The following is an 18,339-nucleotide window of genomic DNA, read 5'->3' as shown; positions in this document are numbered from 1 at the left end:
TAGCCTGCTATTTCCTCAAGCATGGGGGTTAGCTCAAAATCAAAAAAATGGAACACATTATGCGCCGGGTCCCAAAAAGGTATCAAAGCCGTAATTACATCCAACCTTGGTTTGATTTTCAGAAGACCAACAAGACCGCCCAAAACCTTTACCATAGTATCTCTACTAACTTTTCCTAAGTTGTTCCACCACATATGGAGTTCTAATGGGATATCTTCAAGGACTTTGAAAGGTTCATTTTCCATTGTGCTCATCCTGCACATTTATTAGAGTCATTGGTTAAAAGATCATGATTTATTTTGACTCAAGAGAAAGTTATCAGTTTTTCAAAAAAATTCATTTCAAAACAAAAATTGCCTTTGCAAATCCGGCCTTTCAACACCTCAGGGAAGAAGATTTTAGGGTTGTGTTTGCTAATTGGCTAAAGTTTGAAAAAGGAACCATAGGTGGTTGTTCTTGCAAAAACAGCCTTTCGATGCCCTCTTGGGGACATTTTGGCTATTTAGACAAGAACGGCATCACCTAACTTATTTATGACAAAACAACAAAATTTTTGTTCTTTTGGGTTATTTTTGCAAAAATGGAGTTGGACCCGGTGAGGGTTGCCTACATATCCCACATCCGATAAGAATCAAACTTGTGTAGTTCGGACCGTTTTGACACAATAAAAATAATACCAAATATTTTTCTTAAAACAAAAAATCCTTTTCTCTTTCTTAAAATTTCGGCAGAGTTTCGGTACTTTTCGGACATCGGTTTTTCAAAGATAGGTAATTATCTCTCTCATACCTCAATTTGACTTTTTTCAATTTTTCTCACTTATTCTAGAAGCCGGTCAACATGCAATCCAAAGCAAATAAATGTACAAGTAGCAAGTAAAATGCATCAGAATGGTCTTTTGATTTCGGGTGCACCTGTCTTAGACGGACCCAACCCATTTGTTGAGTCCCCAAAGTCAAATGCACGTGATGCAAACAAGCGTTCCTACTAGGGATCCAGCATGAAGCTTTGTTATTCTAGGTTTAAAAACCTCGGTGTATTGTTCTAAAACCTGGCTTACCCGAGCGAATAGCTCGAGCCGAGGGGGGTAGCGTATCGGGAATACAGAAGCTTCACCGGCTTTGCAACTTGTCTGAACCTCATTCTAAAATTGGGATATGACTCTAATAGAAGAGAAGTTACACGAAGTGCACACTTCCCAAATGATTTAGAAGACTCAGAGAGAAGAGGGTTTCATAACAATTTATATATAGTTCAAACAATATCAAAGCGGTAAAAAGCGGCATTTAGCACATTAGGCTCTAACATGTAAAAATCAAATAATAAATAAAGCCAAGTATAACAGTTATTCTAAGCTCGAATTCTTGAACCCTGAACCAGAAGTTATGGGTTCTTTTCCCCAGCAGAGTCGCCAAAGCTGTCACACCTCCTTTTTACCACCCCGAGGGTATATGGGAGTTTTTACAATTAAAGTGACATAAATCGAAATGGGATTCATTAATTTATCAGAGTCGCCACTTGGAATAGTTTGTTTGGTGTCCCAAGTCACCGGTATATTTTAAAATCCCAAATCGAGGAAATTTTTATTTTTTAAAGTCCGCGAACCACAAATTCTAGATAAGGAATTATGTTAATCCGGGAGAAGATATTAGGCATTCCCGGGTTCCGTGGTTCTAGCACGGTCACTTAAACTGTTAATAATTGGCCTGATTATCTGATTTATTACATGTTTTAACCTATTGTGCATTCTTAGCTTTATAACCGCTTTTAATAATTTAAACCGCTTTTAGGAAGATTAAATATCATTTAAAACACATCGTAAACCACGCTACATGAAATGCACCCATGATTCACAACACGCTTGTTGAGAATTGGGTCACAAGAAATGTACACCCGGATTTAGTAATTAAAAATCACAACTACGTCACGGGAACTGTACCTGTAGTTATGATGAATTATTTAAAGAACGCGCATAAAGCAACTACGAAGGTTCAAAATTAATAACAATATTTGTGAGGGCCATGGAGAGGGTAATTGATGGCACATCTCAAATTCTACAAGGATTAACTCTTGAAATAATTTCACGAGGGCCATGGGTTAAGGGGTTTTATGGCACACCTCAATTTGATTTTAACTAAAGGAGATTATTTAAATAAGGCTAAGATCCTAATTGAAACTTAAACTAGAATTTCCTTAACTTAAAGTCAGGCCCTTTGAATTTCTCTTGAAAACTGCTTTGGGCCAAGACGCCCAGCATTTGATGAAGCCCAGAAATACATTAGCTTTGAAAAAGCTGGCTTTAGGCTCCAAAATTGGGCCCAGCAAAATGAGAGTTTCAGGGGTCTTGCTGCGATTCGTTTCTAATTAAGTGTTCGCCCACATTGGGCTTCAGGCGAGCCCAAAGGTTATAAGTGTTCTATTTGGGCTTATCTACCTCTAAAATTAACAGCACTTACATATTTACAACAACTAAATCTCAGTTTTCTTCTAAGTGAAACAAGTATTCAAAAATCAAACACAATTCTAATTTCTTAAGTTACCACATGAATGGCAATAAAAGCACATATTCATTTTTATGACTTACGATAAAAGTGGATTTCTACAACTGGATCCAAATTTCGGGCTTAGGGTCCAGGTTTAACAACCAGAACCCAGATTCATTTGACTTTTACTTGGACCTCATATTCAGCCCGCGTTAAACAAAGAATAGCCCTATCATCTTTACAGAGTGGGCTCATAATCTGGCCCATTTGCATCACTATCATTTAAACTATAACCGCAATATAATCAAACTCCTAACATAGTTGTTCTTGAATCTCAGTATATGAATTTAAAACCTAATTAGTTACAGTCTTCCAAAAACAAACATTGGAAGTCCACAGAAAAATTATTGCTAATTGACCAAAGTGAGAAGCAAAAATATTCTGATAAAGACGTTTCCCAAAATAAATACCTTACATCAGGACCTAATACCTAACCTAACTATATTTGAAGCTAAAACTATTACAATTTCCATCTCATGAAGGATCTGAGCTTCTTTTGAACATGATTTGTCCACAGCAGCCTAATTCCATTTCCAAGATTTTGAACCTGCTGATTTGGCCAATTAGTAGCCAAATCCACAGGCATCAGCTTACAACCAAACAGATAAAAAACACTATAAAAGGATTTAGATAAAAGGAGAAGTTGTCTACTCAAACAAAGGTAAGAGAACTGACTTCAAAACCTCACAATCAGTCCCAATGACTAGAAGTTCTAGCTATGGACATAAACAAAGCTAAGTTTGCAAAACTAAAACTCATAAGGTAATCAGATACAGACTAGCTTGTTCATGTTCAAAGTGTAAACATACATATTCAAGGTTTAGGTACATTCATATCATTATAGGCTAAATACTATCATGAAAAGGACATTCATTTTCACAAACACCATTCATATTTCATAACAACATTACATGAAGAAGGTAAAGTTCAGTACCTTGCACAACAACAACTAAAAGGTGCAAAAAGCTGGCTGAAACGTTAAACAAAATGGAGCAGCAATAGGACAGGAGCAACAGCAACCAAAAACTCCAAAATTTCAGACCCAAGACCAGCCACTTGAACCCAGAAATAACTATCTAAATAACCCACGAAAAATCTCTATTTCAAACCATTTTCAACTTGTGAACCAAAAGAGAAAAAATTTGGAAATCTTTCTGAGGTTTTCTAAAGTCTGAAAAAAACACTTTTTGCAGAGAATAATGTTTATGAGTGTTGATGATTGCTAAAGATCCTCCTTATTGTGTGAGGGAATATTTTCTTTTATAGAGTGCACAAAAAAGCATCCAAGAAAGAATATTCTGACCTAGTACAACATATTTTTACAATTATACTGTCTTTTTTCCTTATCCAAAACCAGTATTTGCTAAGGATAAGGACAGTTGTCCTAAGTTCTAGAATTTTCTGATTTTAGCCTAAGTAAAAATCCAATTTTACCCTTTAAGTTACTACTTATTTTAGTTCTAATCTAAATTTTCAGGTTCAATTGAGTCTCTAAAGTTTCTATCTGTGAGCAAATTAGAACAAACAAAGACAAAGCTAAAAAGGGTTGGAAATTTGGATCAAAATGCCTAAGAAGGTCAAACGGGTGAAGTCCAAACTTAATAGAAGGAAATGCTTAATTGATTAAAACCAAATTAGAACTGAAACTAACAACTAACGCATTTAAACAGTAATCAAACAAAACCAGAAATACAAATTCAAGGAAACAAACTAGAATTCAAACTATATCAATTTGCAAAACTTAAACAACTGAAACAACAAAATCTAAATAATTGTTAATCCTTTTATAATAAGCCATTAGGCCAGTTTAGGAAAACAGAGCAATCAATTGACATGTTGAATCTTAGAGGTTGAAACCTAAGCTAACTAGAAACATGATTTTCTCTTCTTCTTTTTTTAATCTAACAAACAAAACAAGCATCAAACAAAGTTAAGGGTCTGTAAATTCAAAGAAGGCAGGTACAAAATAAAACATGCAGTCATAACAAGAATAATTAAACATGCAAAAAAGAACCAAAATAAAAACCAAACAATCACAAGAAAAGAAAAGAATTTACCGGAGTTTATTTCAAAACTGGGTCAATTCACGAACTCGTCCAAACTCTTTGAAGTGTAAATAAACTTGACTACCATTAATCAACTGTTCTTAACAAGAACAGTCGACTAATGGAGGTTTTAAGTTCACTTGACCAAACTTTGATCGAAAAATCAGAAAGGGGAAATATTAGGGCTCAATGAATATGAGATTTAAGATTCGTGGAGTTTGGCTGGGATTTTTGGGAAATCAATGGTGAGACAGTGGTGAGGGAAGGATGAGGACTATGGGGCATGATTTTGGGATCATTTGAGTGATTTAGGGTTTTTGGGCCTACTTTCGATTTAAGATTCGAGCATATCGGCAGGGATTCGAGGCAAGCTAATTGGGCTGGTTTGGGTCAGATTGGGTATGAAATTATCCTAAATTCAAAATACAAACCCCTTTAAAATCACTCTCTTTTATTTCCCATTTTCTTTTCTTTTTCTTCTTCTCTTTTTTTTAATTAAAAATCCTAAAAAAATAAAATTCTAAATTATCTAAATTGTAAAATTAAACCAACTCTCTAATTATAAAAATTATAAACATCACTTAATTCTAAATTAAAAGAGAAAAATCAATAAATTAATAATTAAAAGACAAAAGATGTAAAATGAGCTATTTTTGAGATTTTCAAATTTCTATAAAACAAATAATTACTGATTAATCCTAAAAAAATGTGAGAACAAATCCTAAATGCAATGCATGGTATTTTTGGTATTTTTTCACAATTTAAATAAAACTTAAACATGCACAAAATGCAAACAATTAAATAAAATTCTATAAAATTCCTAAAATGACAAATAATTAACAGAAAACCTATTTTCTTGGGATTTTATAGGAGTATTTCGTATAGGGCAAAAATCACATGCTCACACCAGCAGAGTCGCCATGCTGTCGCACTCCTTTTGTTCTCGTGGGGTCCGGGTTTCAACATCCATGGGAGAACAACTTGTTTCCTTTTGGGAATTGGGTATTTGAAGAGCCGCCACCTAACGGATTAAGGTGTGTTAGGGCACCTAGATCGATTAACTCATATAACTAGTTTGCATTACTAGAGATTAAGGCAAGGTCTCGAAATAACCTTGAGGAGAAGGTGTTAGGCACCCCTCGCAGTGCACAATGGTGGGTCCCGGCGGAACATAAACTATGTGAATTAGTCATTTTAGCTAGTAAACAGTCTTAGCACATATTTGCAAATAAAGGTAGTTTTCACAATCTAAATACATATATGATCAAAGAAATTTAGATAATGAAGGTAAAAAGGTTTGGACAGCTTAAACACACATATACATAAAGAAAAAGGGAAGTTTATATAATTTAAACACATAAAAATTGGGAAAGGGGAATACTAAGTTGATTAGCTTACAGGATCAATCTGTGCAATGCCCGGTAATCCTCGTCAACTAGAGGGGCTACACGTGACATTAGCATGCAGGTCATCATATCCTTTTACTACCCATTACCCTCCCCTTAATGGTTATATAAGCGAGTTTGATTAACGACCTCTAAGCGTGCCGCTACCCATCGCTTCTTTGTGGTCCTGGAGGAGCTTAGGACTTCTAAATCTGGGCAGTTCTAGACAAACCTAAAGTATTTAAAAGGCAAAAATCTAGGCGACAAACAAATAACATGTAGGACAAGCAAATAGGGAAAAAGCAGTTAAAAAGTTCATGTTTACCTTTGCATGTATATAGGAAAATAAGCATCATGTCTAAAACACATATTCGGGTAAGTTTTAAAAAAATCCTAGGACAGGATATCTGGGTGAACATTAATACACAGATCTTGCAACGATATTCCAAAGCTCAATGGTAGGGTCCAAATCAATTTGCCTACTGATTTTAAACCTATAAGACTTAAGCAGTTTATACACAATTGAAACGCAGTTTCTAGTTTTATATAAGGACATTAATCACCTAAGTCTTGCCTAGGCGTGGAGACAATACGCAATCACAATTACAGGAACTGTTCGAATAGTTTGAGATTGTTCAACCTATGAGCATGCTGGTCTAGGTGATACGGGTTATAACAGGTGCTTTATATAAATTTGTATTTAGAGACATGATGTACATGTGTGAGGGGGGGGCTGTTTAAACCTTTTGTAGACGGTGATCGGAACAAACGTGATTTAAATAGATGAAAATAGAGTTCCTAGAAAACATGGTATCTAATGCATACAGGAGATAACTATTTTTTTAATGCAGGATTATTAACCTAATAGCAGGATCTCTAAGTGAAAGTACTTATGCAAAATCAAAGGTGGAATAGCGATATATGACATGTAGTATGCTGAAGCAATAAACGTGAAGACCCTAAGAACAGGATATCTAATGCACAAGTTCAACATGTTTTAAATGCAAATAGTCACAGCAATCCTAGAACAAAGCTTCTAATGTAGATTTGCAGAATATAAAGCCTCTAGCATGTTTTCTACCTAGTTTTACCCACAGTACCATACAATTATCCTCTCGTTTCACTAGTTACCCCAATATTTATTTACAAATAATTATTACAGACCAGGATTGAATAAATTACATAAATATAATATAGATTAAACTATAAGGAGCCTGATATATGCCCAAAGCAAACCCGGGGTACTAGGCCTTCAGTAGTCTCAAATGCCAAAGATTTCATTGCCAAATTTGTGATCAGGTGTGTCAGAGTTCCCTAAGGACCTCAAGGATACGGACAATGCTCAGACCTAAACTTCTCTCAAATAAAGACTGATTATGTGCAGTGTGAAAGAGCCAGCCCTGATATGTCAGAGTTTAGAGAGATCTCAAGGATCTCTAAGCAGTACACATACCAGAGGGGCGAACTTAATAACCTAAGAGTAAGTGAGAGTGCTTGACATGGTTTGAAAGACTTAGTAAAACGGTCTAGGAGTGAAAAAGGTTTTTCCAGAATAGGCCAGTTTTAATAATGAAAGCCAATTTTAAAAGAATACTGATAGCATTTGAAAACAGTTCAGAAGAGAGCAAATTAAGTAGACAGACAGTAAGTCATAGAAGGTTCAGTTTCACATGCACTTTAGCAAACAAGTTTGCACACAGGGGAAAGGGGAGTGGGAACATATGGAGTCTCATTGAGGGTGCATGAATAGAGTGTAGGGAAGCATGTAGACAATAATGTGCATAGAACACTTAGGAGCTTCATAACCTTAACAGATTAACCAGGATAGTAGGCAATTAGGACATGGAGAAAAGATGTGGAAGACTGAATTAGACACACAAGTAGGATGATCACATAGTTGAGGGATTGGACATGAATTGCAAATAGTCAAGCATCAAATAATAGGTAAAATGTAGACATGATAATTATACATTTGAATAGGGCAGAAGTTAGGCATGCTAGATAAAGTAGTAGACAAGTCATTATAGAATAGACATACTAATCACAGATTGAACAAAACAAGGTTCAGACATGCTAGGTGAAACAGTAAACAGGCAATATAGTTTAGACATGCCAATTACATATCGAGCAAACAAGATTGAGACATGCTATGTAAAGTAGTAGACATGCAATCATCACATATTGAACAAGACAGGTTAGGAATGTTAAACAAAGTAGTAAACAAGAATAAGAATGGAACTCACAATTGATGAACTAAGGCACATAAGGTTTGGATTTCAAAATTAATTAAGGACATACCAGTTAGGAAGAAGAACACAGAATGTATAGCAAAGATTGTGCAATGGTAAGCCTTAGCTATCAGCTGGCTAGGCCAATGAATATCACAAGTAGCAGGGAAGAAGAGAGAGCTTTTAGAGTGTAAGTGTAGTGGTGAACTAATGTTTGTGTCTAGAAGTGAGAATAGAGGAGAATATATAGTAGTTAAGGGCGGAGCAGAATAAGGTAAAAGAAATCAATACTCACCAATTAACGAAATCAAAAGATCAATTACACAAACAATCAACATAATCTTCCTTTAATTGAGGATAACTACTCAACAGTTAAAGGACAGGAGTCATTTAAGGAAAGAAATCGAATCATACCTAAGTAAAGTGGTAAACAAACTGGAGTCTAATTAAGGAAATAATCGTGAAGTGTTAGTCACATTACAGGCAATTAAATAAGGTAAAAAGAATAATTAAAGTCGTAAACAAGGGAATAAATCAAGAATCAGCAATAAGTTTTAACCGAGCAAATCAGTAAATCAAAATTCAAAATAGTACTGATTTAAAGAGGGGAAAACATCAGTTTTCACGAATAGACAAATATGCTAAATAATATTTCATAAACATACAGAAACTAGCCAAGAGATCGACTCAGAAACCCTAGTAGAGATGAACTAGGGTAAAAGTCACAAGATACTGAATTAGACTAAGGAGAAATCATGAAAGTTAAAGCACATAACAAAATAATGTAACGAGTGACACGGAAAAACCCATAAATGAAGCAAAATTATAAGAAAATTAGGGGTTTAGCATAAATCAACTAGGGTCTAAACAATCTTAACACGAATCAATCAGTAACACTTAAGAACAATGAGTAAACATTCGAAAATCAGAAAAGCTTTAAGAAGGTGAGTTCAGTAAACCCTAGTTTTAGGAAAAAATGGAGAATTAATTTGAAAAATCATAAGACTTTGGTAAAAACATGTGAAATAGGTTCGATTCATCTTAGATCTGGACAGATCTGAGAAGATCAAAGGATAAAAATTAGGGTTTTTATAGAAGTATAACAGAGATGAGGTCATAGACTTAGGAAATCATGGATTCGTATCAAAATAAGAGGGGCTTCTTACTCATGGTCGAACAAATGGCCTGAAATAGGCAAAGAGATCAAAGGTGCAAACCAAATCGCCTAAGTCCCTTGAGATCTTCTCAAGGATCAAAGAAACTGATGAACCACAGCAAATAGAAGGCCAATATAGGCCTGAGACGACAGAAAAACATCGTAGAACGGAGGGCTAAACCGGTGACGGCACCTGGATTAGGTTTCAGATAGAGAACATTTGAGAGAGGGGGGAAAGGGTGACGGCGGGGTATGGCAGAAATGAGTTAGGTTAGGAGGGTGTCGTTAGGTTAATTATGGTAAGGACAAATATGGACCGTTTATCTCAGAGATCAACCACAAGGATTATGGGAGGCTTGGGTCGGGTCTAGATTAATTGGGGTTGGGATTGACCGATTTGGGCTTGGTCTTATTGGGTTAGGGGTTGAAATTGGGTCGTGCAATTAGGCTAAATCCGAAATAAGAGGGTTATTTGTTAAATACCCAGGTATTTGAATAACAATTTATAAAATAATTAACAATAAGAAAAAATAATTTTCATGCACGGGGATACTTTAAAATAATTGTTAAATATTTTAAAAATATAGCGGGCTAATTTCTGGTAAAATAATGTAGTGATGTATGCATGGGCTATAATTGCAAAATTATTGCAAAGATATAAATACGGGCCATTTGTGAGATAATTGGAACTTAATAGGACCATAAATGATAATATTAAATCAAGAGATATTTTAAAAATCATCTGTAATGCAATTTTGTATTTATTTATATGAATAAAATATTGAGATAAATTGATTTAAAAATGTAAAAATTATAGAAAAATACCAATTGATGCTAATGCGTAACTTTAAAGGTATATATGCATTTTAAAAATATTATAGAGAAAAATTGGGTATCAACAATATCTAGCCTTGTTTATGCTTAAATTCTAGAATTAATGGTTGCAAACATTGATTCATGCCTTTTTGACCTAGTCTTTGCTTGAGAAAGAGAGACTAGATTTAGGAAAACTTGGCTAGCAAGGAATTGGGGTGAATTCAAGAAATTGATAGCCCCAATTAAAGGATCAAATCTAGAGATAGTAAGACCCAACTTGAGCATATATCACTTAATTTGTGCAAATACCCATTTGGGCTTGAGAAAGCCAAATTGGGTAAAATCACTCAAACTTCCGAGAGGTATAGAGTGGCAAATTGTGTGTTTTTGCTATACCACAAACCCGATAAATCAAACTTTCCCTATAGTTTACAACCTGTTAGGTAGCCACCTAGATGGAGGCCACGACCCTAGATTCCTTTATCATTTGAAAAACACTCAAAACCAAAAATATTGTCTTCTAGTTATTATTTGCAATCATTAGCTAAAAGTAGAAATAGAAAATACGCCAATAATGTGGAAGTCCAATCTAAGGCACATCATACATTTACTCTAGTTATATACCTAATCCAAATTCTAACTCCCTGTGGATTCGATCCAAACTCGTGTTGAGTTTATTATTGCCTCGATCGTCTCACTGCCTAATTGTGGTGTGAGTTTGGGCGAGATTAATTTTTGGCGTCGTTGCCGGGGAGTTAAACGGATTTAGCTATATATCAAGGTTTTTGTGTGTCTTGTCTTTCTTTTCGTCCGAGTCACTAATTTTGTGTTTGAATTGATTTTATGTACAAAAATGGCTCTCAACAACGATCCTATTGGAAATGTGCCATTGGGGGGAGGACATTGACGATGATGCAATGGATGAGGTCCCTATTGAACCTCAAAATAATAGACGAGGCTGCCCACTTCATGATTATATACCCCTCCCTCCCGCACCTCCATCGAGAGTGGCAGCCCACCGACAATTGCCAAACGAGGGTTATGCAAGTGCTATAGTCCAACCCTGCATTAGGGAGGGCAACTTCCAAATTACCAACGTGATGTTTACACTACTTGAACAATGGGATTTCTTCACTAGGGCTCTGAATCAAAATGCCTACAAGCATCTCAAGGGGTTCGTCGATACTTGTTGGGGGAGCAAGCAATCAAATGTTTTTGAGGACACGCTGAGGTTGAGCTACTTCCCTTTTATCTACGGGGAAAAGCATTGGACTAGTTAGAGAGGTTGCCCAATCAATCCATCACCACTTAGGATGAGTTGGCAGAAATGTTCATTTCCAAATTCTTCTCTTCGGGACATATAGCAACGCTTCGGGATGTGATTCTTCCTTTCAAGCAAGAACCCAATGAGTCATTGTATGAGATTTGGGAAAGATATCGTAACATGGTTAAAGAGTGTCCGAACAATGATATGACCGAGGCCATGATCCAACAGAACTTCTACAGGGGTATCAATACAACTAATCAATGTGTGGTTAACCAACTCACCGGGAGCAACTTCATGAACACGCCATATGTCAGAGTTTGTGAAATATTTGATGAGATGGTGGTTACCTCTTCGGCGCGGCAAACTAGAGCCAATGTTCCACAAGGTGACCCTAATGTTATTCACCTACATAAGGAGCTACATGACCACAGGCAAACTATAGCCGAGTTGACAACTACCATGAACCAATTGGCCAAGGCTCAGCTTCAACAAGTTCAAGGACTGAAACAGGTGCATACAATGAAAGGTGTGAACATGATGGTAATCAAAAGACGGCAACAAGGTCAACAAATGCAAAACCGTCAGGAACAATTTATGCAAGATGATAATGGTTATGAACAAGGTGAATCATTCAATGAGCAAGATTAAGAAGTTCAATATGTCAATAATTATCAAGGTTAAAGAAACAATGCTCAAGGGAAAAATCAACAACAATGGGGGTCACAAGGGAACCAAGGTAACTGGAACAACCAAAACCACCAAGGCAATTGGAGTGGTGGTAACTCCAATCAAAGCAATTGGAACAATCAAGGCAATTGGGGTAATCAAGGAATATGGGGCAACAACAATCAAGGCAATTGGGGAGGCAATAATCAAGGAGTGTAGAATAACAACAACAATCGGGGGTCGGGTTTTCAAAGGCCTCCGATATTCCAACAACCAAGCAATTCACCTCCCCATCCTTCTCAAGGCCCGAGCTATTCTTCCAATGAGATGGGTAGAATTAAAAACATGTTTAAACAGATGATGGAAAAGAACGCCGACTCCGATGCTCAAATATCCTCGCACAATACTTCTATTCGGAATTTGGAGGTTCAATTAGGCCAAATCTCACAAGCTTTGAACACTCGTCCTAAGGGGGAACTACCTAGTGATACGGTGGTGAACTCGAAGGGTGGAAATAATACGGGACATGTTATGGCCTGACTACTAGAAGTGGAAATGTTGGAGGTGCAACCACCTCAAATCAAAAAAGGATTGTGGATGAAGATGTTGTGGTTCAAGAGGATAAAGTCCCAAGCAATGTGGTTCAAGCTAATAAGGAAGTGAGAATTGACATAGATGAAAGTGTGGAGGAGACGCAAGAAGAGGTGAACCCGTCTAAGGAACGCGTGATTGACATGCTAGAACTGGTGGTGCCAAAGTCTAAGGCACCAATTCCAAGGCCTCCTCCTCCATCCCTCAAAGGCTTGAAAAGCAAAATAGTGAAAACCAATTCAAAAAATTTATTGATATGATAAAATCTTTGTCAATTAACGTGCCATTGGTTGACGCATTATAACAAATACCGGGATATGCCAAATTCATGAAGGATTTGGTAACCAAGAAAAGATCGATGAATTGTGAAACCATCAAGATGACTCACCAAGTGAGCTCTATTGTGCACTTAATGGCTCCAAAATTGGATGATCCGGGCGCTTACACCATCCCTTGCACTATTGGGAGCACCAATTTTGCCAAAGCATTATATGATCTCGGGGCAAGTATCAACTTGATGCCCTACTCGGTGTTTAAAACTTTGGGAATTGGCAAACCAAGACCCACATCCATGAGGTTGCAAATGGCGGATCGGACAATAAAGAGGCATTTGGGTATTATTGATGCTGTTTTGGTTAGAGTTGATAAGTTCATCCTCCCAGCGAACTTTGTTATCCTTGATTGTGAAGTGGACTATGAGGTGCCTATCATTTTGGGTAGACCTTTCCTTGCTACGGGGAAGGCTCTTATTGATGTGGAGGCCAGTAAGCTCACTTTCTAGGTGGGTGACGAAAAGGTGGTCTTCCATGTGTGCAAATCAATGAGGCAACCAAATAGTAATGAAGTTTGTTTGTTTGTGGATTTGGTGACCGACGTGATAGTTGATGATGCTAGTGCAACAATGAATGTTGAGGACAAATTAGAAGCCGTTTTGCCCAACCTAGATGATGATGAGGAGAGTGATGGCTATGTGGAGTGTGTAAATGCACTGCAAGGCATGGGGTCGTACACTTATGAGCCCTGAAAACTATCTTTAGATCTTGAAAACCGGAAGATTCCTCAACAAAGCCCTCAATCAAGGAGCCTCCTACCTTGGAGCTAAAGTAAATGACCCCGCACCTCAGGTATGAATTCCTTGGCCCTTCCTCTACTTTACCAGTTATCCTTTCTTTGTGCTTAACTAACATGCAAGTAGAGTCCACTTTGGAGGTGCTACAAAGGAGGAAAAGAGCAATCGGTTGGACTTTGGCGGATATCCGGGCATAAGCCCCACCTTTTGTATGCACAAGATTATTTTGGATGAGGGTGCCAAACCCTACATTGAACATCAAAGAAGATTAAATGAAGCAATGCAAGAGGTGGTAAAGAAGGAGATAATCAAATGGTTAAATGTCGGGGTTGTGTACCCCATTTCTGATAGCTCGTGGACCTCTCCGGTGCAATGTGTCTCAAACTAGGGGGCATGACTGTGGTAACAAATGACAAGAATGAATTGATCCCAACAAGAACAGTTATCGGGTGGAGAGTGTGCGTGGACTATAGGAAGCTCAACAAAGTTACTCGGAAAGATCATTTCCCGCTTCCATTTCTTGACCAAATGCTTGATAGGTTGGTCGGGCGTGCTTTTTATTGCTTTTTGGATGGATACTCCGGTTATAACCAAATCCTTGTTGCTCTTGAGGACCAAGAAAAGACCACTTTCACTTGTACTTATGGTACTTTCTCGTTTTCAAGAATGCCTTTTGGGTTGTGCAATGCACCGGTGACTTTTCAACGGTGTATGATGGATATTTTCACAGACATGGTGGAAGATATTCTTGAGGTTTTTATGGATGATTTTTCTAAGGTTGGAAATTCGTTTGATGATTGTTTGAACAACTTGGATAGAGTGTTGGCTATATGTGAGGAGACCAATTTGGCGTTGAACTAGGAAAAGTGTCACTTCATGATCGAGGAAGGCATTGTCCTCAGCCACAACATTTCAAAACATGGTATTGAGGTTGACCAAGCTAAGATTGAGGTGATCTCTAAACTCCCTCCTTCTACATCCGTGAAGGGAGTGAGGAGCTTCTTGTGTCATACGGGTTTTTATCGCCAATTCATCAAGGACTTTTCCAATGTGGTGAAAGCATTCGAGTTTCTTAAGTTCAAGTTGACTACCATTCCTATTATCACCACATCGGATTGGAGCTTGCTTTTTAAGCTCATGTGCGATGCTAGTGATGTTGCGGTTGAAGCGGAGTTGGGGCAAAGGATTAGCCTCATGCGGATATGGAGGCAGGGATTAGCCTCATGTAGAGAGTAAGTAGTAAGTGGAAGTAGCATATGTCTTAGCTGGAGATGTATATTTGGTGTTTGATGGCCTGATTGATAGTAATCATGCTACGTGCATATATTTGCGGATGTTATTGTTACGTCAGATTTGCATGCGTTCAAAGAAAAATTGTAAGTTCTGTGAGGGGGAGATTGGTTTGTGCTTCTATCCTCTGGCCTTGCCTTGCTTTGTTCTGAAAGCCTTTCAAGTTCCCTTGGGCGACATCTGACTGTTATGGAAGTAGAGTTTTCGAAAATATGCAGTATTTAAAAAATAGAGTTGTTTTAGAAACATATTGATATATCAAGCAATTTTGATAAACTAGTGATTGTGACACATCTCAAGACGTTACAGCTCTCTTATGGAATTTTGAGGGTCCTCCTCAAATTCTACCCCAGTTTGGTAGATGATCTTTGACTGTTTGTGGATGACGGGCCCTGCTGATCCTTCTCCGGAATTTTGAGAATCCTTCTCAAAATTCTGCCCTATTTCTTGACTGATTACTGACTTCCTGGCATGTGATAGAGTTGGCTGGACTTGCTCCGGAATTTTGAAGGTCCTCCTCAAAATTCTGCCCTAGTTTCTGAGCTTGGGAGAAATGAAAATTTTATTATGATACCGAACCCATAAGGCTGCCTACATATCCCCTCTTAAACGGGAATCAGGTCAAGCGTAGTTCAATTACATCAAGTAAGGAAATGTAAGACGTCTAAGCATAGTATCTCTTGACTGCGTCTGCATTGATTGGTTTTCCCAGATTTCTCCATCCATTTCTGCAAGTATGAGTGCTCCTCCCGTTAGTACTCTTAAAACCACGTATGGACCTATCCAGTTGGGAGAGAATTTTCCTTTGCCTTCATCTTGATGTGGGAAGATTTTCTTCAATACCAGCTGCCCTGGTGTGAATTGCCTTGGTTTGACTCTTTTGTTGAAAGCTCTGGACATACTGTTCTGATAAAGTTGGCCATGATACATTGCATTCATTCTCTTTCCATCGATAAGGTCCAATTGTTCATAGTGACTCCTTATCCACTCTGCATCGCTGAGTTCAGCTTCCTGTATGACTCTTAAAGAAGGAATCTCCACCTTGGCTGGGATAACAGCCTCGGTACCATAGACCAACATGTACGGAATTGCCTCGGTTGACGTGCGAACCATGGTGTGGTAACCTAAGAAAGCAAAGGGTAGCTTCTCATGCCACTGTTTATGATTCTCTACCATCTTTCTTAGTATCTTCTTAGTGTTTTTGTTGGCAGCTTCTACGACTCCATTCATCTGAGGTATATAAGTTGTGGAATTCTTGTGCTTGATTTTGAAAGTTTCACACAGAGCTTTCATCATATCACTGTTGAGATTGGCGGCGTTGTCGGTAATGATGGACTCGAGAACTCCGAATCGGCAGACGATACGATCTTTGACAAAATGTGCGATGACTTTCTTTGTTACAGCTTTGTATGATACAGCCTCTACCCATTTTGTGAACTAATCAATGGCTACCAGAATAAACCTGTATCCATTTGAGGCAGTGGGCTCGATTGGACCAATAACACCCATTCCCTAGGCGGCGAATGGCCAAGGTGAGCTTGTTGCATTGAGCTAGTTTGGCGGCACTTTTATCATGTCGGCATGTATTTGACATTGAAAGCATTTGCGGACATACTGAATGCAATGCGTCTCCATGGTCATCCAAAAGTAACCTCCCCTGAGTATCTTCTTAGCCAAGACGAAACCATTCATGTGTGGGCCATAGGTCCCTGCATGTACGTCTTCAAGTAGCTTAGAAGCTTCATTTGCGTCAACACATCTTAGTAAACCCAGATCAAGGGTTCTTCTGTACAAGTTTCCTCCGCTGTGGAAGAAGTGATTTGACAATCTCCGGAGCGTGCGTTTCTGAGTATGATTTGCATACTCCGGGTATTCTCTTTTTGATAAGTATTCTTTGATGTCATGGAACCAAGGCTTTCCATTTGATCCTTCCTCGACATGAGCACAATATGCCGGCTGATTATGGATTCTCACCGAAATAGGATCAATGTAATTCTTATCTAGATATTGTATCATAGATGACAAGCTGGCTAATGCGTCGGAAAACTCATTCTGAATTCTGGGCACATACTGGAATTCTATCTTTGTAAACCTCTTTCTCAATTCCTGCACATGGTGCAGATATGGCAATATCTTAGAATTCTTGGTGGGCCACTCTTCTCGTACTTGGTGCACAAGCAAATCTGAATCGCCGCTTACCAGCAACTCCTGAAGGTTCATGTCGACTGCCATGTTGAGCCCTAGTATGCTGGCTTCATATTCCACCATGTTGTTGGTGCAAGGAAATCTGAGTTTGGCAGATACCGGATAATGTTGGCCCGTTTCTGATACCAAAACTGCTCCAATGCCCACTACTTTGAAATTTGCAGCTCCGTCAAAGAACATCCCCCAACCATCATATGTTTCAGTAATATCTTCTCCTACAAATGATACTTCTTCATCAGGGAAATACATTTCCATGGGTTCGTATTCTCCTCCCACCGAATTTTTAGTAAGGTGATCTACCAATGCTTGTCCCTTGACCGCCTTCTGAGTTACATAGATGATATAGAACTCACTTATCAATATCTGCCATTTGGCCAAATTTCTAGTCGGCATGGGTTTCTAGAATGTGTACTTTAGGGGGGTCCATCCTGGATATGAGGTATGTAGTGTAGGCATAGAAGTAATGCCTCAATTTCTGGGTTGTCCAGGTCAAAGCACAGCAAGTGCATTCAAGCAAAGAATACCATGCTTCGTAAGGTGTGAACTTCTTACTCAAGTAATATATGGCTTGCTCCTTCCTTCCTGTCTCGTCATGTTGTCCTAAAACACATCCGAAGGCTCCATCTAGTACAGATAGATAGAGTAGAAAAGGTCATCCTAGTTCTGGCGAGACTAGAAATGGCGGTGTGTACAAGTACTCTTTGATTTTGTCGAAAGCTTTCTGACAATCCTTGGTCCAGCTTGTTTCGGCATCCTTTCTTAGAATCTTGAAGATGGATTCACATATGACTATGGACTGTGCTATAAAGCGACTGGTATAGTTGAGACGGCCTAAGAAGCTCATCACATCCTTTTTTCTCTTAGGTGGTGGTAACTCCTGAATAGCTTTGACTTTAGACGGATCCAGTTCGATCTCTCGACAACTGACGATGAATCCCAATAACTTTTCTGCTAGAACCCCGAATGCACACTTTGTGGGGTTCAATTTCAAATTGTACCTCATTAGCCTATCGAAGAACTTTCTCAAGTCTGCTATGTGATCTGTGGCCCTCTTGGATTTGAAAATGACATAGTCCAC

At 38.1% G+C, this 18,339-nt stretch overlaps 1 protein-coding gene across 1 annotated transcript; it reads right to left on the bottom strand.

The window, feature by feature from the left end:
* Positions 1–15,692: 15,692 nt before the first annotated feature.
* On the bottom strand, positions 15,693–17,654 carry LOC138873938 (uncharacterized). The gene is made up of 2 exons (XM_070152429.1): positions 16,709–17,654; positions 15,693–16,477 (listed from the first exon to the last, which is right to left on the bottom strand). The coding sequence occupies exons 1-2, from the start codon at positions 17,652–17,654 to the stop codon at positions 15,693–15,695; spliced, it is 1,731 nt and encodes a 576-aa protein (XP_070008530.1).
* Between the last annotated feature and the right edge of the window lie 685 nt (positions 17,655–18,339).

This window comes from Nicotiana sylvestris, chromosome 7 (assembly GCF_000393655.2).
Source record: "Nicotiana sylvestris chromosome 7, ASM39365v2, whole genome shotgun sequence".
NCBI lineage: Eukaryota > Viridiplantae > Streptophyta > Magnoliopsida > Solanales > Solanaceae > Nicotiana > Nicotiana sylvestris.
The sequence above is the reverse complement of the archived record's forward strand: the minus strand, read 5'-3'. Positions and strand labels throughout refer to the sequence as shown.

Excerpts from the sequence above, each read along its gene's own strand:
- LOC138873938 (XM_070152429.1), bottom strand. The coding sequence starts at position 17,654 with ATGCCGACTAGAAATTTGGCCAAATGGCAGATATTGATAAGTGAGTTC. Across the intron at positions 16,478-16,708 it reads TAAGAAGATACTCAGGGGAG|AGGCTGTATCATACAAAGCT; the intron begins GTTACTTTTGGA and ends CAAAATGGGTAG.